The 24,234-nt window shown below is 40.5% G+C and overlaps 1 protein-coding gene across 1 annotated transcript in view; it reads left to right on the top strand.

The window, feature by feature from the left end:
* The first annotated feature begins 3,407 nt into the window (after window positions 1–3,407).
* The window catches only part of thoc2 (THO complex 2), a 66,302-nt gene continuing 45,475 nt past the window's right edge, over window positions 3,408–24,234 (top strand). The window contains exons 1-9 of the mRNA XM_080013300.1: window positions 3,408–3,492; window positions 6,675–6,730; window positions 7,020–7,111; window positions 7,717–7,768; window positions 8,223–8,293; window positions 9,399–9,520; window positions 10,090–10,223; window positions 16,883–17,043; window positions 22,969–23,061. Of these exons, the coding sequence (XP_079869426.1) occupies window positions 3,428–3,492; window positions 6,675–6,730; window positions 7,020–7,111; window positions 7,717–7,768; window positions 8,223–8,293; window positions 9,399–9,520; window positions 10,090–10,223; window positions 16,883–17,043; window positions 22,969–23,061 (846 nt within the window). The 5' untranslated portion in view covers window positions 3,408–3,427. The remainder of the gene's footprint in view (window positions 3,493–6,674; window positions 6,731–7,019; window positions 7,112–7,716; window positions 7,769–8,222; window positions 8,294–9,398; window positions 9,521–10,089; window positions 10,224–16,882; window positions 17,044–22,968; window positions 23,062–24,234) is intronic.

Below are 24,234 nucleotides of genomic sequence, written 5' to 3'. Positions count from 1 at the left end.
TTTTTGAGGTTCTTGATGAGTCACTTTCCCGCGGCGCACCGCACTGGGAGCTGACGGGGGCAGAGAGGACAAAGCACAGGAAGAGGAGACAGCGTCCCATGGCACCACAGGACCCGGCTAGTAGACATCGGCCCTCCCCCAGGCCGGCGGGAGGGGGATTGTGCAGGAAGGAAAGGGGCCATCTCCCGACACCAGTGGGTGCGGCGGAGACCCGGCCATTCCCGTCCGGGGCATCTGGACGGGCTGGGGACCCAGCAAATCCTGCGGGGGTCCTGGGGTCAGACACAGCGGGCCCCCGGCCATTCTCCTCGGGGGCATCGCGATGGGCTGGGGACCCGGCGAATCCTGCGTGAGTCCTCTGGTCGGACGTGGGTCTGGTCCTCTAGCCAGCTCCTGGTTGGCGGCAGGCCAGCGGCCGGTCGCGGCGTGCTCCCGGGAGCTCATGCCGGTGAGGACGTGCTCCAGCTGTCAGCGGAGGATGTCCTGCTCCTCCTCCAGACCCGAGAGGTGCTTCCGTAGCAAGTGGATCGGCTCCGGGTTGCCTTTCACTCGGCACCCTGCCCCTCCTGAGTCACTGTTCAGGTGCCACTTGTGGGACTCTCTGCCCACAAGTAGGGGTTTAGGGAGGGAGGCGGAGTCTTTCTTTCTGTGGTTTGCAAACATGGTGAGAGTTTTTATAATAAAGATGAACAAAAATGCTCAGCCGAATCAGCTCCCACGCGGCGAAGATTGGTCTGACTCAGGGCAGCTCAGCAGCAGCAGGAAAGGGAGCCATGCTGCTGTATGCAGCCGCGGCTTGACCACGCTTGTTGGTCCGCCACAGATTCATTTGATTTGATTCAGTTGGTTTAATGCACGATGAGCAAAGGAGGACTTCGAGTGAGCGAAAGTGAGAACAGTCGGCCATTTATTATTATTACTTTTATTTGCAATGATTGCAGTTTATTTGGGAATGGCAAGTACCATATACATGTAATAGAAAGGTGTATTTGCACTTTAAAGTGAAAGAGACTTTCATTTAAGGGTTGAACTGGACATTTCCATGTTGTCGTGTCCGACTTAAACTCTGCGGGTGTTATAGGTTCCATTATACTGAAACTTGGTGACTATTTGTATATTATAGACTATTCTAATTATAAGAACTCAGGGACAGTTTCATGTTCTATTATTTTACTCCCTGTTATACTATTGTGGTATTCAAAATATTTTCCCAAGCCTGCCAGGTCTGTAATATTGATGCTTTTGGAAGTTATGCAACCATTGTCCTAAATGAAATACTAAAGCCTAAATGAAATACTCTAAGTGTCACTGGCCCCTTGTTTGAAGTAAAAACCAATGGCAAAGATGGTACAATTCAATTATATATTTTATATGGTAGTTAAACTACCACTACATGGTAGTTAAGCCATGTCTGATGTAAATACATAATGGCCAATAGACAAAGTTTGACATGGAATGACGCCATATATATAACTACATATAGCTATATATAGCTATATATATATATATATATATATATATATATATATAGAGCTATAATTAGAGCTATACTAGTATATCATGTGGAAAGGCGTAGCGTGACTCGGGGATATACAGCATTGTCTGAGTTCTCCTTAATGCTATTTTATAGAGTTTTATAGAGTTGTCTTTTTTACCTGATAGATGACTTTGATCTTACAATATTTTGTAATGAAAATCATATGTAAATTAATGTTTGTGATGCAGAAACTAATGCAATTGTGATTATAATGTTATTGTTGTTATTATTTTTTAACTCTGTATTATCTGTGTTTACTCTATATCTATTTGGTAAATAATGGCAGAACGAAGTCTTAGAAATTGACAGCTTGAATATTTGAGCCTGAGCATTTACAGAATTGTACATTTAAATCTCAATCACATCCTTTCCAAACATCAAAAACATAAACAAATGTTAGACATTCTATCTTTACAGTTTCCCTGTTCCGTATATCTGGGAACAATGGGGAATAACCATGGATCTCATAATAACTAAAGGATTTTGGACAAGGTTTGAATTCATAAGGTGTGTTTATCTTTATGTATGCAGATCTATGCAAAAATGTTAAATTTCTGTGTTTTATCTTGCATATATAACAGAGTTATAGAATGGCTATGAATGAGAGAATTTTAAATCTTAAATCAGCCATTATATCAAAATTGTATATTATACAGGTACAATTGTGTTATATATTGTGATTCGGTGCTCATTGTATATTCCACGTTTTTATGTGTTAAAACATTTTAAGAAAAGGTCCTATCCATAGAATGTAACTATTTGATTACAACCTACTAATTTACATAGCAATTATTATTTTATTTTTTGTCATTCTAAGGAATTATTGCAATAATTCTTTATTTACATGTCTTCCAATGGTTCGCAGATTTTCTTAAAAATGTTGTGGTGAAAAAAGTAATCCTACTGTAGTACTCAAATTTATTCAAACCTCACCATAAGCCATAGAAGTTTGATCATATGATTTATGATCTAATTTTGTGCATATAATCTATAAATATAATGAAGAAAGAAATCTTAGTTTTATTTTACATGTGTTCTTTTATTGAACTGCTGAAGATGTGCGTTCCTCTGTATGTTTACCTACATTTAAATATTTGTGCATACAAGTTTGTGTTTTTATTCTATTTACAATGTGCCGATTGAATAATCTTTCTTTGCATTCATGTCTGCAGTTTGTACCAGAATAAACCCTGATGATCCTATCAGCCGATAGAAGCCCGATCCAGAGGCACAGTTCCCCAGTGTCATTCCTCTGTTTGCCATAGATGTTATTACGTTTTTGTTTTTTTTCGATATTCCCCCAGTTTTCAACACGGCTGGGTGTGGTTTTCAGCTATGAGGTAGTAGTATATTGAAAAATAATCCCGGTCAAAATAGCAATAGGAGCTTTTCGGTGATGTTGGGTTACTTGCATCGCTCACAATGATCAGAACTATAATTAGCATTGATGAGAACACCAACAACTCCTATAACAAAGGTTTTGTCAGAAAGTCGCCCGCAGTGTTCCTTCTCTTGGCGGAAAGGTGAGGTCCTTGTTATGTGCAAATATTGTACCAATAAACAATATGAACGATAAATCACGAATATATTGATTCAATGAGACAAATAATGAAAATAAACACCAAGGCAATACATATGAAGCAAACATTAACAGGACAATATATAGTACATTATGGTTATATTTTTAGGATATTTTTCCAGATTTTTTTAAATCTTTCTTTTAAAATGACATGTTGATGACATAAACAGCTATCTATATTATATCTCAATCGTATGATATAAGTATATTGTATATTGTTATACAGCGCATACTTTACATCTTTGTCCCTCATGCACATGACCCTGCGCGTGCGCGGCAAACGCGACATCCGGTCTGTGTAGCTGTGGAAGATGGCGGCACTTCTCCTCCAGAGTGATTGGATCAAAAACTGGGAAAAATCTGGAAAACACGAGTTGTGAGTTACGCCTCCACCGAAGTATTTCACGCTTACTAGGCTTAAATGCCGGACTGGTTGGTCATCCAGCCAAAAGTCCGACTCGTGGCCAGCAGAGGCAGCTAGCTACTAGCAGCTAACTGCTAGCGTTAGCAGGTAGCTAACACAGCCCGACTGGCCCGCTAGCCGCGGCGTTCCTTAATTCTTTGGGGGGCGAAAACATCTTTTTTGTAGAAGATGTGTCGACGTATCTAGAAACACCAACTTGTTTTGTCAACAGGCAGGTTTACACCTACGCGAGTTGCTGGTTTCACCACCGTTCAAGTTTAAGCTAAAGGTGTTTTGTAAACACGTTGGCTAACTGCCGGCTACATCTACTAGCATTTTATTGAATCACCAGATCCGTTTTTAAAAGCATTTCGGGGGATGGTTCAGCCGAGACACCCGTTGGTGGAAGCCTGTCTTTTTTTCAAACATCCGTAAATGATGTAACTACTTGGTGTGAGCTGCTGATTGATGCCTTTCATCATAATAACGTCAGCAGCAATGGAGGGAAACCGCAGGGAACATGTTGAGACACCTGGTTCTAGGGTGCTGTTCACTGGGTGCTCAGATTTACCGACTCAAAGACCACGTAGTAAAATAAAAAAATATTTTGATGCTGCTTAATTCAGAAAGGTGAACAGCAATGTACACAAGGCAGGCCATTATCCAGGCCATTATCGACTTTTTTTTTGTACATACCAACGACAGTCAATGTGAAACACATTAGGCCACGGGCCCCATTTGTGGTCTCTGGGAGCCTTTCCAAAGGTTGTAACTGTCAAATACTGTTTCCATATATGCATATCGCAGACCTTTCACCTGGCATGCGGTACACCTTTTACAATTCAATAATGGCAGTGCACAACACCATCCTGTTAATCACTAAAAATGTCACAAGCATGTATAGCTTTTATCATGGCCTACGAAAAGTTCTCCCTGTCAATGTGAAACTTGAGCCTGTTCTGATGAACACAGAGCTGGTATTCTGGCTGGAACTGATGAATTAGTACAGCCTTGCAATTTAGATCTTGCAACAGAAGAGCTTAATTCCACTATTTACTCAAGGAGATAATAGTCAAACCATGATCAGAACAGTTGTTATGTACATCCTCTGAAGGCACAAATGCCTTGCAAATTAAACCATTGTGAAGATTACCTAGAAATCATTTTGTTGGGGACCCCTGGAACCTCTTGGTCCTTATGTAGAGAAACTGGCATAGTAAGTAGGTTCTAATCCAATCCTAATCAGGGCACATGTCAGGTATCCTGCCACTATTAAATGATATCAGACGGGTACTGTGTGTTACCACTGATGCAGCTGAAGTTACTAGACAATAAGCCTAGCGTAATAGGTTTAGTGGGCTAACTAACCCCAGATTCATGAAATGGCGACATTACTAATATTTAGAATACCTAGCATTATCTCCAATCTAATTAAAATAAAATGGGTGAGACAGTTTTACAACATGCTGGCACTGTGAAAACATGAGAAATCAACTCTGAACTCTGATCTTACTGGCTTTCCACTCAAAATACTCACTTTCCCTTTTTCCACAACACTAAACTTTTAGGTTACCTCAGGTCATTGAATGTTCACATGTCAAATTTAACCCTGTTCATGAAAGCAAGCCAATTGTTCAGTTACTACTAACCAGCCACTTACTTTTTGTTGTTCCGTTGTCCTATGGTTCAACCTTACAGAATCTTCTTGCAATCTCAAAAATGTTGTTACAATAAAACACCCATGACATATCCTAATGATGTAGCTGATTTAGTGTTTGCCGATACAGCCAAAAATATTATCACGATAAAATATACATTCAATAACGATATTCATAACTATAAATATATATATAAAATTACAATTTGTTAAATGCATTTTATTTATTTATAGGGAAAACAGTTGTATGCCATGATGCATTTAAAAAACACATGTATTGCTGGAATTGACCGAAATAACCGTTGTTTTAAAAAAAACATCTGCATTGTTAAAAACAATCTTCCAAACATAGCAGCAATTAGCATCCTTTTTTTTTTTTTTAACAAAATGAATATCAAAGAAAAAGTGGGGTGGAACGTTTTACATACAGCTTACCTAAAGATTAATGACAAAATATAAATATATTTTTTAATGAATGTCTATAAATCTACAAACATCACAGGCGCCATTCAGCACCAATTTTATTTTGTCTCTGTCACCCAAGCAGTTGGATCGGGCATGCCAGCCCCATGTGACTTTGAACCTACGGCAGAGAAGCTTTGCTTGGACGATTCAGTTGAAAACCTCTGTTCCTTCAGCAGAGAAATCAGTGTGAACCTGCACAGATCTTGGTTTCTGCTAACAGTTCATGCTAAATGAAAAGTACTCAGAGGAGTTTGACTTATCTTTACAAATGACAGGATGAATATTTTGACATGTCCCTTATCAGAATGCGTACAAGATGCATGATGATGAGATGATAAAACTTCAAGAAATGGTCCTAAACCACAAGGCATTTGCATTGAAATCTAGAGTTTTGGTCTGTTGTGCTTCCCATTACCTTAACTGTTCAATGTAATGGACCATAGTTGGATTCTTTAACATAGGCTTTCGAAATTATAAGCAGATATTCTGATTGTGATATACAAATGTTGTCTAAAGTCTCTTATCGTGATGATAAATTCTTCCATAAGTTCTGTATAAGTTTTATCTCTGTCAATCAAATCAAAGATTTCCCAAAACGGATACCAGACTGACTTGTATGTATATACATCAAATATGCTTTATGACAGCTCAGTTGTCGAAGTAGACGTCTGGATTTGTCTCAACATGTGTATAATACCTGTTTGTCGATGTTGACCTTGTTGCTTGTAAATGTTGCCATTTTATACGTGATGTTACGTATTTTATACGTGACGTTTGAAAATTTCAAAATGTTTATTTTAAAGTCAATAGTAAAGTTATGGTTAAATGGTTAAATGCCATATTTCACAACGTACATTCCAAGTTTCTTGTTTCTAATTTGACTGTGCAAACAATTGTTTAAGGCTAAAGCAACATCTAACAGCCAATTGAGACCTCCTCCAAGATGGGCATTGATTCCTTAAGTTTTCTGATGTTACATTGAGTGTGATATAACTCAAAGGGGTTACTGTCTGTTTGTCTCGTCATCACACAGTGTACAGCTGTGCAAGGACCTTACAAAGAAAACAAATCATGGCAGTGAAATCCGAGGTAAGCTGGAAATGTTATTAGTTTTTTCTTAATGTATCATCATTACTATGCTTGCTATCTGAAAATAAAAGATGGTAAGGTATGTTTGTATATAAAGATAGCGTATGTTGCAATTCTCAAGAACCTTTAAAATCAATGTCATTTTCTAATCACAATTTTTTCTGTCGTTGTCAGTGTTTGGCATGGAAGTTAACCAACTTACAATTGTAAACAATTTTGTCTGTAAATTTCTGTTCCATCAGCAGTTTGTTTATTGTATCTTAAAATGGGCTCTGGTTTAATTCTCCAGACATACAGGCTGCCTTTTATGAGCTCTGCTGGCAAGTTGTACAAGGGAACCTGAAGTTGGACTTGGCTGCTAGTGCCCTTGAAGATATGATGGTAAAGGTTGTATAAAATCTAGAGTTCTGTTGTTTTTCTCTCAATTTTTTTTTAATCTTGAGCAGTGTTGGGGAAAAATGGTGATAGCATTAAAATGAACCTTTTTCTCTTTAATAGCTAGTAAACAATTATTAATTGTTATTATTTTTTATATTTTTAACTTGATTACAACATACTCTGGGTTAGCATGTAAAAGTATCAACTGCGTGATACATATTGATTCATGTTATTAGAAACATTTATTTTGAGAATTCCATATAAAGCACAAATGTGATAAAATTAGCACAAACTAAATTCTGTGATTTGTATTTAATTTATCTATTTTCCCAGCATTTTTCAACGGTAGTGTTGGATAAAAGTCATAATTATGTTTAAAAAGCATTTGTTTCTCAAAGTAACCCCAACAGATGTTACATATTTATATGGTAGGTTATGTAAACTTGTAGCACTTGGTTGGTGTCCCTGCGAAGCGCATTTGCTTTTGCAGAAAACTGCATCTAGATGACAACATGAAAATACCTTTTTGTTGCACTGTTGGTTGGAAACTGCAATATTAAATCTTGGTATGATTTTTTTTCTCAACTTTGTATCTTTTGTTTTTTTAGGAACTCAGAAATGACATGCCATCCATTTTAGCAGATGTTTTCTGTATATTAGGTCAGTATGAATTTTGGTGATTCAAGATATTTATTTGTCACATACATATACATATACATACGAGCATACAAATATGTAGTGTAATTAGATCATTATCAATTATCAATTGTTAGAAGATTAATAATAAGCATAATTATGGATTCATGCAATACCATTTTGATAATGGTTTGAAATTAGATGTGTGGTTAATGGTTATTAACCACACATCTAATTTTGTACATAAACAAATTGGATATGATTATTAGCAGTCTATCAGGGTTATTTTCCAACTCACATCACTTTGACTTAAAGAAAGGGAATAACATTTTAGTAAAATATTTCCTTTGAAAAACGTTATACGTCAAGAGTGACATGCATTATATGCAAGGATTTGAAATGTATTTGTTGAAGTTATACAAATAACTTATGTATCTGTACACACTCTGAAGCATTATCCAATACGTTCTGATTACAGATATAGAGACAAGCGCACTGGAAGAAAAAAACAAACGTGACCATTACACACAGCTCGTTGGAGCATGTTTGGTAAGAGCAACTTTGATGATCAGCTTTTTGTGCTATTATTATTATTATTGTTATTTCTAGCATTCAGTATGATTTTCATGACATTATTTCTTATGTAATTTAACAATTTTAATCAAAGATTTGCATTTGAATGTTTTTGAAAAAAATCTGTTATTGTTTTCCATGAAGATGTATTTCTGAGCTTGTACAAATGGGATATGATTTATATCTGAGAGAAAATAATTATTTAAATTGTTTATAGGCAGTGATCACCCAATTGTGAGGTTTTGTTTTCACATTGTTTGAGTCTCAGAAATAGTGATGGACTCTGCAAAACCTGCTGTTATGGCTGCACTGACAAACACCATTGCTACAGCCTATTTGACATTCCGTAATTTCTGCTTCTTCGGTTTCTTCATAGTTAAAAGTAGGGCCGAACAATTTTTTTTAAGTTCCTTATCTTCTGTATTATTCACTAAATACAAGCAATAAATATTTCTATAGTATGACCAACACAACACTGGATACAGTCATCATATTCCTGTAGGCCAGTCCTACGTGTAATGATGAAATGAGATTAATTGATGCACGAATTGAGATTAATAACATATCTTTATTTAACTATTGAATTGTAAAAAATAACTGGGGGGCAGCCTGGGAGTTTGGTAGAAACAAGTGCTATAGGTGGGGTTAAGAGAGTCACGGAGAGTCTCCATTACGCACAGGTTCGTTCCACACGCACTTGTTTCATTCCATAAGGAGACATGCAATAAAAACCCGATGTTTTGGCGCGCCCGTCGCAGGCACTCCATTGTTGGCGTGCCAACTCTGCACCATTCTAAAAGTTTGGGTCTGGCCCTGCCTTAGTTTCTTGTTGAGTAGCTTAACAAAGGTATTTAGGATAATGCCAACCCTATTACAACGTTTACGGCATGTAGATAATATGGGTCAAATGGAATTTGAGTTTGCTTGATTCTCCCGATGCAAATATGCCTGGATTTGATTTTTCGGGTAAAAGTTTGGCCAATGAGTCTTTTTTTTTTTGTGGTTAGTTTGTTTTTGATTTGTTATAATGTGGTGGTAATTAATTGTTACACTAACATCCTCATTCAACCCAATCTTCCAGATTTTTGTGCCAGAGGTAATTCTGAAAGAGAGGCTTGACCCAGAAACCCTGGAATCTCTTGGACTTATAAAACAAGCCCATCAGTTCAACCAGAAGATAGTAAAAATCAAAACCAAACTATTGTAAGTGGAACCCACAATGTAATAAGTTGCTTAGGTGTTGTAATAGTTTGTTTTATGTCTGTGTCAAGCTTTAATCCTGTGCTTCTGAATACTGGATGACCTATTAAAAGATTTATTTTAGCAATGACTTTAATCTATGACAAACCCACTGTTTTAATAGCTAGGTTTTACTATTTAAAGTATTTTTCGCATTTTAACATTTGTCCCAAGAGGTTGAAATACTAACATTTGTTGCTCAAAAACAGTGACATCCATGTTTAGAGATAACTCACTAGCTAAACTCACAAATGTTCTATCTTGACAATGATTTAGTTTACATGGTTAAAGCAGAAGTCAAATGCATAAAGATTCATTAACATTAGGTAACACTTTATTAATTTCGGTGGGGGGTGACAACAGTTCAAGTGAAAAAGAATTGAATAAAATAAAATTGATGTACTACTTAATGTATTATATGTTTAATTGATGTGATCTTATTGAATAATGAAATCTTATTCCAAGACCTACCAATATAATAATGTCCAATAATAAGTACAGTGTTTGTGTATATCCTCACCTTTTTTCCTCAGCTACAAGCAACAGAAGTTCAATTTGCTAAGGGAGGAGAACGAAGGATATGCCAAGCTTATCACTGAGCTGGGTCAGGATCTGTCAGGGAGCATCACCAGCAACCTGGTCTTGGAGAGCATCAAGTCACTAATAGGTATGAATTTGTCTTCTCTAGAGTGACCACATTGAAAAAGTACTTCAGCTGAAATGTAACAATTTGTTCAGAAGGTTAGCATTTTTATAATTGATGAGTAATCTGTGAGATTATTTAGTTTTTTATATTTATATAGAAAACAGCCATTTAATGTGTTTCCATTATGCATGTGCTCTTCTATATGCCGTCTGTATAAAAGCATTGTTCTGGGTAGGCTAGGCTTGGTGGGCATGACAAATTTTACATCATGCGGAGGGTTTTAACAGAGTGACGGATAAGTGTTCCCATTACACACAGTTGCGCGTGCCCCTTTTTTTGGTTATTCAATTCCAATAAATTAATCTACAATAAAACACTCTGTATGAGAAATGGTGAACCTTTAATGCCGGATTGCTGAAAACAGATCGCTTTATGCCACTCCAATTAGGATGTTGCGCATGTTGATACTGTGAAAATTTATGGTGGCAAATATCACGATATTTGATATTGAATATCTGCCCAAGCTTAGCAGCCGCAGTGAATTTGATAAACCGGTGTAGCTAATAGTAGTCAGTAAACTGTTGATATCGGGGATGCAAGGGGGAAAAAGTTCCAGGTTCAAATGGAATTCTGCGACACGACATAGGATTTTATGGATTTCAACTTTTCCTTAACTACTGTATGATCATATCTGTACAAATGGTAGTTTATTAGATAGTTTAGCCTCCGCAGCATAGGAGGAGGGAATGCGGGCTATCAATCAGTAAAGTATCAGTATCATTTTCTGACTTTTTTTACTAACTTTTTATAATGCTTTTCTTCCTGAAAAATATTTAAATTAAAACATATTTTGGTTTCCACATATGTATTTCTTTGGTTTGCGGTGTAACAAAAAAAAAGTGAAAAGATATCCTAAAATGGCAAGTATAGTATTGGTACCTCTCCTAGAAGTTGTAAGAAATAATTTTGTTTCAAGCAGGTCCCTGCGATCTTATCAAACACAGCGATAGTACTCAGCCTGCTGCTTGTGTAAGTGCTTGCACTACATTGAGCATGGAGAAAAGGCAGAAAAGCAATTGACTAATGAGAATTGTCAGTTGGAAGATAAAAGCCAACATGTTGTTGATCTCCAGAGAGCCTTTTATTCATGTAACCCACATGCACAAAAAATGCTGGACAAAAGAAGAGCAGACCTGCCAACCTGCACACATTTTGTGTACCAACCATCCTCTTGCCAACCTGCACACGTTTTGTGTACCAACCATGCAATTCTTGGTACCTGGTTTGCAGGTACAAAATGCCGGCTGAAACTACACAAAAAAATAAAAATAAATATATAGATAGTTATTTAATTACAGAAAACAACCAATACAAAACAATAACATGCATTTTTTCGGTATTTAAACTACATCCCTCGGATTGGACCAGATGCTACGACCTTGTGCTTGTTGTTCTGTATCCCTCCCTCTCCTCTCACTCACAATGATACGCGGAGGTATTTTGTTATCCACTGTGGCGTACCACTGCAATGCTAAGGTAAAAGGAAGTGGGGGAGTAATAATCAAGCACAAAAATGTGACCGTAATATAAACATATGGTAAAAAAAAAAGTGAGATGCACCGATTGATCGGCCGGTAACTGGAATCGGCCAGTTTTCAGCTTGATCAGGCATGACCGGTCGATTAGTGTCATATATCCGATGTGCGGGTCAAATGCCCGATACAGTGCTTGTGTGCTCGTAAAAATGCTCCGATACTCAAACCCGATACCAACGTAATGTAACCTAGTTGTGTAGTTGACGCTAAAAAAAGAGTGAAAGAAAGAAAATGTCAGCTGTTTTGGAGGTACTTCAAAGTAAACGAAGAACATGAGATAAATCTTTCGCCTGACTATTCAAAGATTGTGCAGACTGCAAAGCTATCGCTGTCACAGCTGGGATCCGCTTGTGATGAAAGGTTCGACTCTTTTTTTTTGAGACTGGGTTCTTCACGAGTCACCCATTAAAACGAGTTGTTCAATTTGATTCAGTTGGTTTAAGGCACAGTGAGCAAGGAGGACTTCCAGTGAACGAGGGTGAGAAGAATCGGCCATTTATTATTATTTTTTGCAATAATTTAATTTATTTTGGAATTGCAAGTACCATTGACATATAATAGAAAGGTGTATTTGCACTTAAAAGTGAAAGAGACTTTAATTTGAAGTTTGAACTGGACATTTCCATGTTATATGATGTCTTGACTAAACCTCAGTGAGAGTTAAGGTTGCATTATACTGAAACTCAGGGACAGTGTCATGTCATATTAGTATGTTTCCATAGCGAATAAACAGTATCAAAATCAACAATCTCACTATTGTGGTAACTGAAAAATTGCATCGGTAGTTGCAGCTGTCTAATCACGTGAGCGTGATCAGCTCAGGCGATGTATTTATCATTGACATACAGCAGACCCAATGAGTCCAAATGAAAGAAAATTTGATCCCTCCGATTCCAGATGCAAGCTCAAAATGATCAGACGAAACACCAAAAAAAGTTTCTGTACTATTAACAATGACAAGGAATTTGAGACCAAATACTTTTATCAAGTCCTGCTTAATTCAGAGAAAGTTCTGGGATTTTATTCAAGTGCTGTAACCACTCAGTGGCAATGAAAGTACATGTAACTATATAGAACCTTTAAGATAACATGCATTGTGAACTTGACAGTTTCAGTGGAACCACTTTCCTTTCCTTAAATTGTTGTCCACATAATACAGTCAGCCACGGGAGAAAAGTGTCATTGCAGATGCAGAGAAAAGGGCAGGCATTTCCCTGTGTTTCGCTTGGCCCTGACGCGGATTTGTGTAGATCTACCAAAGATATTACCTGCAGTCACCCAGAAACACACGCCTGCAGTGGTGTAATGTTCAAAGACACTCTTTCAGTCACTGGGTACAATTTACTTACATTCAAAGCAAATGGCTTTTAAAAATCCATGTATAATTTACATGCAGCCTTATGCGGTCCCAATAGATTATTGCATTGGCACATTTCAGATTATGGAGGCCATTTGATTCATCATGTAGTGTGGAAATGACTCATGCACCACTCAAAGCATAAATGGCCAACGGGTTGTAATTTAGAGTGCTCAAACTTCTATCCATGGTGCATGACTATGACTGGACCATAGTGACGTTGGAGGGGGAAAACATGACAAGCGTTTTCTGTTTCTTCATGTTTTCATTAGTCTTGGCTGAAAAGGAAAATCTGTCCTTTTTTCGGGGTAGTTAGTCATCTGCATTTCCTTGAGGGGGGGAAATAAAAGGTTCTTTTTCACAAATATGTCCGTTACAATTTTGTTGACATGGAAACTATATTTACACTGAATTAAAATTAAGACTATAAAATGAATTAAAGGCTGAAATATTATTTTAAAGATTCAGTGGTTTGCCTTTTTAAAAAAAAAAATTTATTTTTATTTTTTTTAATCTGTGCTGTCAGCATGCTGGGCATACAACACAGAGTATTTGTGAGTAATGTGAGTGTGATTAAAATTTTGGGACGGACGAGAAGCATGCTTGGGCAGGAGCGTGACAGGCAAGATGGCAGCTGCCCGCAGCATCCCCACCCACATAGCCTGCACCCCGCCATCCCGCAAGCCCTCGGTCTATTGTGTGGTGTATGTGCTGAGTATGAGTTTTGTCACTGGGAGAGATAGGCGAGTCGTGACCGGATCGATCCAGGGGCGCAGCAGGCCGGGGAACAACCACACAGACCCCCACCCCTGGACCCACAGCAGCCGACCCAAGAGCGTCCGCCATGCGCCTACGCCATGTCGGGCAGCTCCGCCCCCACATCAGGCCCCTGGTCAGCCCCCAGCCGCCGAGCATGCGGACTACAGAACAGAGGGCGGCAGACGGCACCCCCACCCACAGCCCCCCCCCCCCAGCGACGAGTGCACCGGGAGCCAGAGGGCAGGTACCTCGGCAGCCCGGTGGGATGACAGGAGACCGCCACCCACGAAGGAGGCCACATGGTGAGCCCTGCGCCTAGCACAGCCAGCCAGGTTCAAGACTCAGGTTGACAGGCCCAGACGGAACGCCTAACCAGCCCCGGGACGACGGGACGCAGAGGGACACACAGGCCCAGCCAACCCACCCGCGGGGCGGGGGACCCCAGCGGCGCGCTGACCCGCCGACCACGGGGCCTGAGACCCGAACCAGCGACTCACACCCCCCCCGCCCCCAGCCCGAGCCCCAGAACCCACTACCACGCCCGGAACCCACACACGGATGCAAGCTGCAGGTACTCCCCGGGAGCACGTCCCCCCCCCACCACCCCTGGAGACAGGCCAGCTCAACTCAGGCAAAGGAGTGGGTGCCACCCCCCAGACCACCCAACTCCCCCGTGGGGCCCCGGGATCCCCCAAGAACACCGGCCCACGCACCACACAAGTCCCCAGAGCCGCCCGGGCAGCCACCCAAACGCGGAGCCCTGGCAGACCAGGAGGGCCCCCACATGCCCCAAAGCGCAACGACATTGCACCGACTTAGGAAGACTCAAGTATTAAATGATGGAGTTATGTCAGTAATAAAAGTAGCCCATATTTCATTAAATGAATCAACATGGTTTTGGGATATTGCCAATAGTTTTTCCATTGAGATGTTATCTATTAATAACTGCAACCATTGGGATGTGGTGAGATTATCTCTATTTTTCCAATTGAGAAATATAGTTTTCTTGGCCATTGTTAAGGCGATCAAAATGGGTTGGTGGTGTATCAGTGGTGGGTCGACTGAAGAGAGGTCACCGAGAAGACATATAGACGGGGAGAATGGAATGCTGTGACCCAGAAGGGTTGATAGCTTCTTGGTGATGTTGGTCCAGAAGGCTAGGATAGGTGGGCAGAGATAGAAGGCATGAAAGTAGTAATCTCTGGTATCAAGGGAACAGTGGGAGCAAATGTCTTCATCCACAAAACCCATTTTGAACATTTTTTGTTCCGTGATATGGGCTCTCTGCAAATTTTTATATTGGATGAGTTGCATTTTGGAGTTGCGGGTCATAGAAAAGGTGTTGTTGTAAATAAGCTTCCACAGGTTGATATCAGTGTGAACAGCAAGGTCTCTTTCCCATTTCATTGTAGGTAAAGATAAGGTGTTGTCTATTTTTAATTAAAGTTTGTATATTCTGGAAAAGGGATTTTTCAAGGGACCGATATGAGTGAGATGTTCAATCATTTCAGGTGTTTGTAGGATGTTGTTCGTCAATTTGATTTTAACTTTTAGGGACTGCTGTAATTGAAGGAAGCCGTGGCCACCGATATTATACCTTTGGGTTAAGGTTAGGAAGGTTATAAGCGAATTGTTTTCAAAAATGTGTTCCAGATGAGTAATTCCTTGTCTTTTCCAAGACCTAAAGATTATTGGTCTGTTTTTAACCAGGAAATCTGGGTTGTGACAGATTGGCAAGAATTTGTTTGGAGAGAGTGTGACCACTGGGTTTGAGGAATCTCCACCAGGCTAACAGAGTTGTTGCGATAAATGTGTTTTTAAAGCAATTATGTTTCCTTATAGATTCAGTAAGGAATGGGAGATCGGATAATGATAACTCCTGACATTCAGATTGTTCAATGTCTCGCCATCCATTGGCCAATTGTTGCTCTGGTTGTAGCCATTTAATTATAAATTGAAGATGGTTTGCTAGATAGTAGTATCTAAAGTTTGAGGCTGCTAGTCCTCCACCGTCTTTGTTTTTCTGTAGTGTTGCTAGTTAAATTCTCGATTTCTTGTATTTCCAATAAAATTTGTTGACTATTGAGTCGAGAGTATTAAACCAATGTACTGTTGGTTGCACTGGGGCCATTGAAAATATATAGTTTATTTTTGGAAATATATTCATTTTCACTGCTGCTATCCTACCAATTAGTGAGATGGGTAGGTTGTTCCATCGAATTAGGTCTTCTTCAATGGATTTTAGCAATGGAGTGAAGTTAAGGGTAAACAAATCTGATAGATTAGGGGAGATCAATACCAAGGTATCTAATATTGCCTGTTGTGATGGTTAAGTGAAGTTTCTGGGTTGTAGCATTACAGTCCTTCCCAATGAGTGGTAAGACTGTGGTTTTAGTCCAATTTATTAAATAGTCTGAGATAGCTGAGAATTTAAATATAAGATTGAAAACCTCCGGTAGGGATGATATTGGGTTCCGTATGTACAGTTGGATATCGTCTGCATACAAACTGATTTTCGGAACAGGTTCCTGTTTGTATGCCTACAATATTACTGTTTTGACGGATAGCCGCCGCGAGGGGTTCAGTAAAGATGGCGAATAGTAAAGGGGAGAGCGGACATCCTTGTCTTGTGCCGCGTTGTACAGTGAAACGCTGTGAGGTGTAACCATTGGTGATGACAGAAGCAGATGGAGAGTTGTAGAGGATTCTGATTCATTAAATGAGGGACTCTCCAAAGCCAAATTTGTTGAGGATTGAAAAGAGATATGTCCAATTAACTTGTCAAATGCTTTTTCAGCATCTGGAGCATTCTGTGGTGGTTTGCTTATAATATAATGACAGAATGAGTTGCATCAGTGTGACTACATTTTAAAAGTTATTTTGTCTGAAGCCTCTTGCCTGCTACTCTGTTGTCTGCTTACTAATTTTTCTGAACCCCCCCCCCCCCCCCCCCCCCCCCCCCCCCGCAGGATGTTTCAACTTGGACCCTAACCGAGTGTTGGACATCATCCTTGAGGTGTACGAGGGCCGATCAGACCAAGATGAGTTCTTCCTGCCCCTCATAAAGTCATACATGTGTGAGCCGCTCACTCTTTGCCACATCTTAGGCTTCAAGTTCAAGTTCTATCAGGTAAGCACATCAAGCTTGCAAATTAAAGATGAAAAAAAAAGAATGAACAAGGGTTTTGAGGGTTTTCCTTGCCTCAGCTGTGACAAGGCTAAATTGATAACGCTATGAATGCAGTTTCATGTATTATGATTATGGTTTCGTATAAAAATGTGTTAATATTGTAATATATGCAGTGCACTGTGCTCCATATATTATATATATGTTTTATTTGTTTGTTAAAAAACATTTTTCACTTAAAAAAAATTATATTCCATTGTACCTATTTGAAAACAAATACATTTTATCAATAATAAAAGGTGAAGATTTTTTTTAAATGTATTGTCATTGTTTTTCCCTCTACCATTTAGATCTTGGTCTGCAATTTGTCTGCCGTCGTCATCTTGGGCTTAAAAACAGTTGACCACTGCTATAAAACAGTTGACCACTGCTGTCCCATATTTAAACATACCACTTACAAGTTCTAGCATTGTGTGTCATTGCTACGCACTGAAAATGTTTTGAAAATAAAAAACGAAATATCGCATGTGCATATGTATTCTCACACCCTTTACTCAGTACTTTGTTGAAGCACCTTTGGCAGCGATGACAGCCTCCAGTCATCTCTGGAATGATGCTAAAAGCTTGGCACACCTGTATTTGGGGTATTTCTCCCATTCTTCTCTGCAGATCCTCTCAAGCTCTGTCAGATAAGATGGGGAGCGTCGCTGCCCAGCTATTTTCAGGTATTTCCAGAAATGTTCAATCGCGTTCAAGTCTGGGCTCTGGCTGGGCCACTCAAGGACATTCAGACTTGTCCCGAAGCCATCCTGTGCTGTCATGGCTGTGTGCTAAGGGTCGTTGTCCTGTTGGAAGGTAAACCTTCGCCCCTGATCGCTCTGGAGCAGGTTTTCATCAAGGATCTCTCTGTACTTTGCTCCGTTCATCTTTCCCTCAATCCTGACTAGTCTCCCAGTTCCTGCTGCTGCAAAACATCCCCACATCTTGATGCTGCCACCACCATGCTTTACCATCGGGATGGTATTAGCTAGGTGATGAGAGGTGCCTGGTTTCCTCCAGATGTGACGCTTGGCATTCAGGCCAAAGAGTTCAATCTTGGTTTCATCAGACCAGAGAATCTTGTTTCTCATGGTCTGAGAGTCCTTTAGGTGCCTTCTGGCAAACTCCAAGCGGGGTGTCATGTGCCTTTTACTGAGTAGAGGCTTCCGTCTGGCCACTCTACCATAAAGGCTTGATTGGTGGAGTGATGCAGAGATGGTTGTCCTTCTGGAAGGTTCTCCCATCTCCACAGAGGAACGCTGGAGCTTTGTCAGAGTGACCATCGGGTTCTTGGTCACCTCCCTGACCAAGGCCCTTCCCCAATTGCTCAGTTTGGCTGGGCGGCCAGCTCTAGGAAGAGTGGTGGTGGTTCCATTCTTCTTCCATTTACGAATGATGGAGACCACTGTGTTCTTCGGGACCTTCAATGCTGCAGACATTTTTTTGTACTCTGCCCCAGACAGGGCCTCGATACAATCCTGTCTCAGAGGTCAACAGACAATTATTTTGACTTCATGGCTTGGTTTCTGCTCTGAGATGCACTGTCAACAGTGGGACCTTATAGAGAGGTGTCACAGTGGGACCTTATAGAGAGGTGTGTGCCTTTCCAAATCATGTCCAATCAATTGATTTTACGACAGGTGGACTCCAATCTAGTTGTAAAAACATCTCAAGGATGATCAGTGCAAACAGGATACACCCAAGCTTAATTTTGAGTGTCATAGCAAAGGGTGTGAATACATATGTACATGCGGTATTTCAGTTTTTTATTTTTAATACTTTTGCAAAAAATTCTGGAGATTGATGAGGGGGATAAAAGGATTTTAATCCATTTTGGAATAAGGCTGTAACGTGTGTGTGTGTGTGTGTGTGTGTGTGTGTGTGTGTGTGTGTGTGTGTGTGTGTGTGTGTGTGTGTGTGTGTGTGTGTGTGTGTGTGTGTGTGTGTGTGTGTGTGTGTGTGTGTATACACAGATACTACTCACAAAAAGTTAGGGATATTTGGCTTATGGGTGAAATTTATGGAAAATGTAAAAGACTTCACGCTACAGTGATATTATATCATGAAAGTAGGGTATTTAAGTAGAAGCATGCAATGGTGATTTCCTCATCTCAAACTATTTATTGAAACAAAAGCCAACAACAGTGGTGGGTATACCACAACAAAAAATGTCCATGTCTCAACAACTTGTCATGTGCCGTTGAGCATCAATTACAGCTTGACAACCACGTCTCATGCTGTTCACAAGTCGACTTATTGTCTGCTGAGGCATGGCACCCCACTCTTCTTGAAGGGCGGCGCTCAGGTCATTGAGGTTCTGGGGTGCAGAGTTACAAGCCTCTACACGGCGACTCAGCTGATCCCATAGGTTTTCTATGGGATTCAGGTCTGGAGAAAGTGCAGGTCACTCCATTTGAGGTACCCGAGTCTCCAGCAGCCGTTCCCTAATGATTCGACCTTGATGAGCTGGAACATTGTCGTCCATGAAGATGAAATGAGGCCTTGGTTGTTCATGCAGGGGCACAATGACTGGATTAATGATGTTATTCAGGTAGTATGGGCTTGTCACTGTACTATTCACAAAGTATAGGGCAGTTCTGTATTGACTAAACACACCTGCCCACACTGTAACCCCACCACCACTGATGCATAGCGCTCTCCTTGACGTCTCCAACATCGTTGGCGGCCATCATTTCTGCTCAACCTGAATCGACTTTCATCAGAGAACAGCACTGAGGCCCACTGGTCCCTCGTCCAGCATAAATGCTCCTTGGCCCATGCAAGATGATGATGCCTGTGCCTGGTGGTGTGGTCAGGTACCCTTGCAGGTCATCTAGCACGCAGACCACGCTGATGTAAACAGTTTAGAATGGTCTGACGTGACACTTGGGTGCCTCTCACCTCAGTGGCATTCATCATCCGGTTCCACAGGGCACTGTTCACATGAAGCGGTCATCAGTGTGGGATGTGGCCAAAGGACGTCCACTTCTATGCCTTTCTGTGACTCTTCCAGTCTCTCTGTATCTCTGTTGCAACCTGCTGATGACACTCTGTGACACTCTAAGCTCAGTGTCCACTTCCCTCTGAGAACATCCCGTTTGAAGCCTCACAATGGCGAGGTACTGTTCATCAATTGTTAGGTGTCGTCTTGGTCTCCTGATGTCAAAATGTGAACAGCATGATGAAGAGGACTGTTTAAATACCAATTCTAATTGAACCAGGAAATGTATTGGTCGATTCATGGATCAAACACCTGTTGTGAATTTTGCCGTTCAGCTCCTTGTTAGAGAACAGCAAGTTGTGCAAAAAGTACTGAAACATTAAACAGTTGGACATGTGCATTCAGAAATTTAGAGAAGGTCAAATTAAGTTTACCTGTAAACTTATAGTGCATTTTAGGTTCATCCTGAAATTTCACCCGAAAGCCGAATATCCCTAACTTTTTGTGAGTAGTGTATGTATATGTGTGTATATACACACACACACACACACACACACACACACACACACACACACACACACACACACACACACACACGTGTATGGATACACAGTAGTGTAAAAAAGTGTTTGCCCCCTTCCTGATTTCTTATCTTTTTGCATGTTTGTCACGTAAATGTTTCAGATCAAAAAAATTTAAATATTAGACAAAGATTATACAAGTAAACACAAAATGCAGTTTTTAAATGGTGTTTATTATTAAGGGTAAAAAAAGATCCAAACCTACATGGCCCTGTGTGAAAAAGCCCCTTAAACCTAATAACTGGTTGGGCAACCCGTAGCAGCAACAACCGCAATCAAACGTTTGTGATAACTGGCAATGAGTCTTTCACCAGCGCCATGGACGAATTTTGGCCCACTCATCTTTGCAGAATTTTTGTAATTCAGCCACATTGGGGGGTTTGAGCATGAACCGCCTTTTTAAGGTCATGCCACAGCATCTCAGTCGATTTCAGGTCAGGCCTAGACCACTCCAAAGTCTTCATTTTGGTTTTTCTTAAGCTATTCAGAGGTGGACTTGCTGGTGTATTTTGGATCATTGTCCTGCTGCAGAACCCAAGTGTGCTTCAGCTTGAGGTCACAAACAGATGGCCGGACATTCTCCTTCAGGATTTTTTGGTAGACAGCAGAATTCCTGGTTCCATTTACCACAGCAAGTCTTCCAGGTCCTGAAGCAGCAATTCAGCCCCAGATAATCACACTACCACCACCATATTTTACTGTTGGTATGATGTTCCTTTTCTGAAACGCTGTGTTACTTTTACGCCAGATGTAATGGGGGACACACCTTCCAAAAAGTTTAACTTTTGTCTCGTCAGTCCAGAGTATTTTTCCAAAAGTCTTGAGGATCATCAAGATGTTTTCTGGCAAAACTGAGACGAGCCTTTATGTTCTTTCTGCACAGCAGTGGTTTTCGTCTTGGAACTCTGCCATGCAGGCCATTTTTGCCCAGTCTCTTATGGTCGAGTCATGAACACTGACCTTAACTAGGGCAAGTGCGCGCGCGCGCGTGCGTGCGTGCGTGCGTGCGCGCGTGCGTGCGTGCGTGCGTGCGAGAATAAAGTGGCTGGTGAGTGCTCACCGGCCACTTTATTAAGTACACCTTGCTAGTACCGGATTGGACGCCCTCTTGCCTTCAGAACTGCCTTAATTCTTCGTGGCATAGATTCAACAAGGTGTTGGAAACACTCCTCAGAGATATTGGTCCATATTGACATGATAGCATCACGGGGTTGCTGATTTGAGCTTTGTGACATTGTGCATTATCCTGCTGGAAGTAGCCATCAGAAGATGGGTACACTGGGGTCATAAAGAGATGGACGTTTAAACAATGCTTGATTGGTACTAAGGGGCCAAAAGTGTGCCAAGAAAATATCCCCTCCACCATTACACCACCACTGCCAGCCTAAACCGTTGATACAAGGCAGGATGGATTCATGCTTTTATGCTGTTTACGCCAAATACTGACCCTACCATCTGTCGCAGCTAAAATTGAGACTCATCAGACCAGGCAACGTTTTTCCAATCTTCTCTTGTCCATTTTTGGTGAGCCTGTGCGAATTGTAGCCTCAGTTTCCTATTCTTAGCTGACAGGAGTGGCACCCGGTGTGGTCTCCTGCTGCTGTAGCCCATCTGCTTTAAGGTTCGACATGTTGTGCATTCAGAGATGGTATTCTGTATACCTTGGTTATAACAAGTGGTTATTTGAGTTACTGTTGCCTTTCTATCGTCTCGAACTAGTCTGTCCATTCTCCTCTGACCTCTGACATCAGCAAGGCATTTTCGTCCACACAACTGTTGCTCACTGGATATTTTATCTTTTTCGGACCATTCTCTGTAAACCCCAGAGATGGCTGTGCGTGAAAATCCCAGTAGGTAAGCAGTTTCTGAAATACTCAGACCAGCCTGTCTGGCACCAACAACCATGCCACGTTCAGAGTCACTTAAATCCCCTTTGTTCCCCATTCTGATGCTCGGTTTGAACTTCAGCGAGTTATCCTCACCATGTCTACATGCCTAAATGCAATGAGTTGCTGCCATGTGATTGGCTGATTAGCTTTTTGTGTTAACAAGCAATTCAACAGGTGTACCTAATAAAGTAAAAAAAAGTGTGTGTGTGTGTGTGTGTGTGTGTGTGTGTGTGTGTCTTTACTTAAGTGTACTGCCCAACTCACAGGGTAGCATCGTCTGCTGTAAAAGGGCTGCTGTAACCTTTGTTTATGTGTACATATATGTTTTTTAACAGTTTTCAGCTGTGATTCGTGAATTTACCCCTGGGGATCAAATGTATTATCTTCCAAACCATTTATTTATCAGTTATGTTATCAGTTAACCCTTGGCTGTATACATAACCTGGCTATAATTACTTTTTTGTTTTTTTTTCTGTAGGAGCCCAATGAGGAAACTCCAAGGTCACTTTATCACATTGCTGCTGCACTACTTCACCACAACCTCATAGAGTTGGAGGACCTCTACGCACATGTAAGAAGAACTGTGTCGAGCCTAACACCTTGTTCTGTTAGCTAGAGGGGAAATAAAGCTAATTTTGGGAATTCAGCCTTCAAATTTGGAATTTTCCCTCTTAGGGAAACAAAAAAAGAATTGGTCTTTTTTATTATTAGAATTAGGTCCATTTATGATATTTAAACACATGTACAAACTAGGGTTGTTAATAATGTGCTGACTAGATGACGGACTGTCTCCGTGTCAATAGTAAAATCTAAAGAAATTTATATATTCTTTTTAATGGCCTATTCAAAACGTTCTTAAAACGTTACTGTTTTGAAAAATGGCCTATTCAAAACGCTCAAAATAAAATATAAAACTAACAGTACTGTTTTCTGAATGGGAGAGGGAGTGAGTGTGAATGTCCGCAAGACACTGCAGTGCAGATGCCACGGACCTGCGGTGTGCGCTGCAGGAGTTTCGCTTTCTCACTTAGCGTGCTTGCAATGCAAGGGATGAACGACCCCATAAATCGCAATGAAAGAGCCCCCCCACCTCAGCCTGCGCGCTTGGGGGCTCAGGCACCCCACCGCCTCCGCCGGTCCGTTGGGCATATTTTTATATATGAATATTTACATTTATTTATAGATTTATTGTCTTGTTTATTTATTTCAGGAGTTATTTCATAGGCATATTTAATTTTATTTGCGTGCTCCATCCACATACATCCTCTTTGTGCATGCAAGTGTATGAGCTGCGTGCGCTGCTGCTCCGTCTGTCGCTTTCCGGCGCGGGGGCTGTGGACCGGGACCACACCAGGTGACTGCTTCTGGACTGTCCCTTGCCTAATCTATTCCGGCATTATCATGGCATGTGTGAAAAGGTGCAAGAAGGAAATGTTCCTGAATGTAGCTGAATAAATGTAATTGAATAAATCGAGAATCAAATCGTGACATTCAATTTGAAAGTCAAATCGAATCGTGGATTTGGGGAATTGTTACACCCCTAGTTTTGAGTCATTGTCTACATTACATATCTAACATGCTTATCCAAAAATGCAAGATTATCCAAAAATCTGAGCGGGCTCTGTATCATATTTTTGTATTGGTAGTACCTTGTTTAAGTACCTTGTTTAAGCCAATATCTGTATTGGTGTTTTGTTTTGAACCACTCAAAATATGAAATACTCAACATTCTCGTTTCTTAATG

This window comes from Zeus faber (genome assembly GCF_960531495.2).
Source record: "Zeus faber genome assembly, chromosome: 14".
Lineage (NCBI taxonomy): Eukaryota > Metazoa > Chordata > Actinopteri > Zeiformes > Zeidae > Zeus > Zeus faber.
This window is presented reverse-complemented; position numbering and strand designations above follow the sequence as displayed.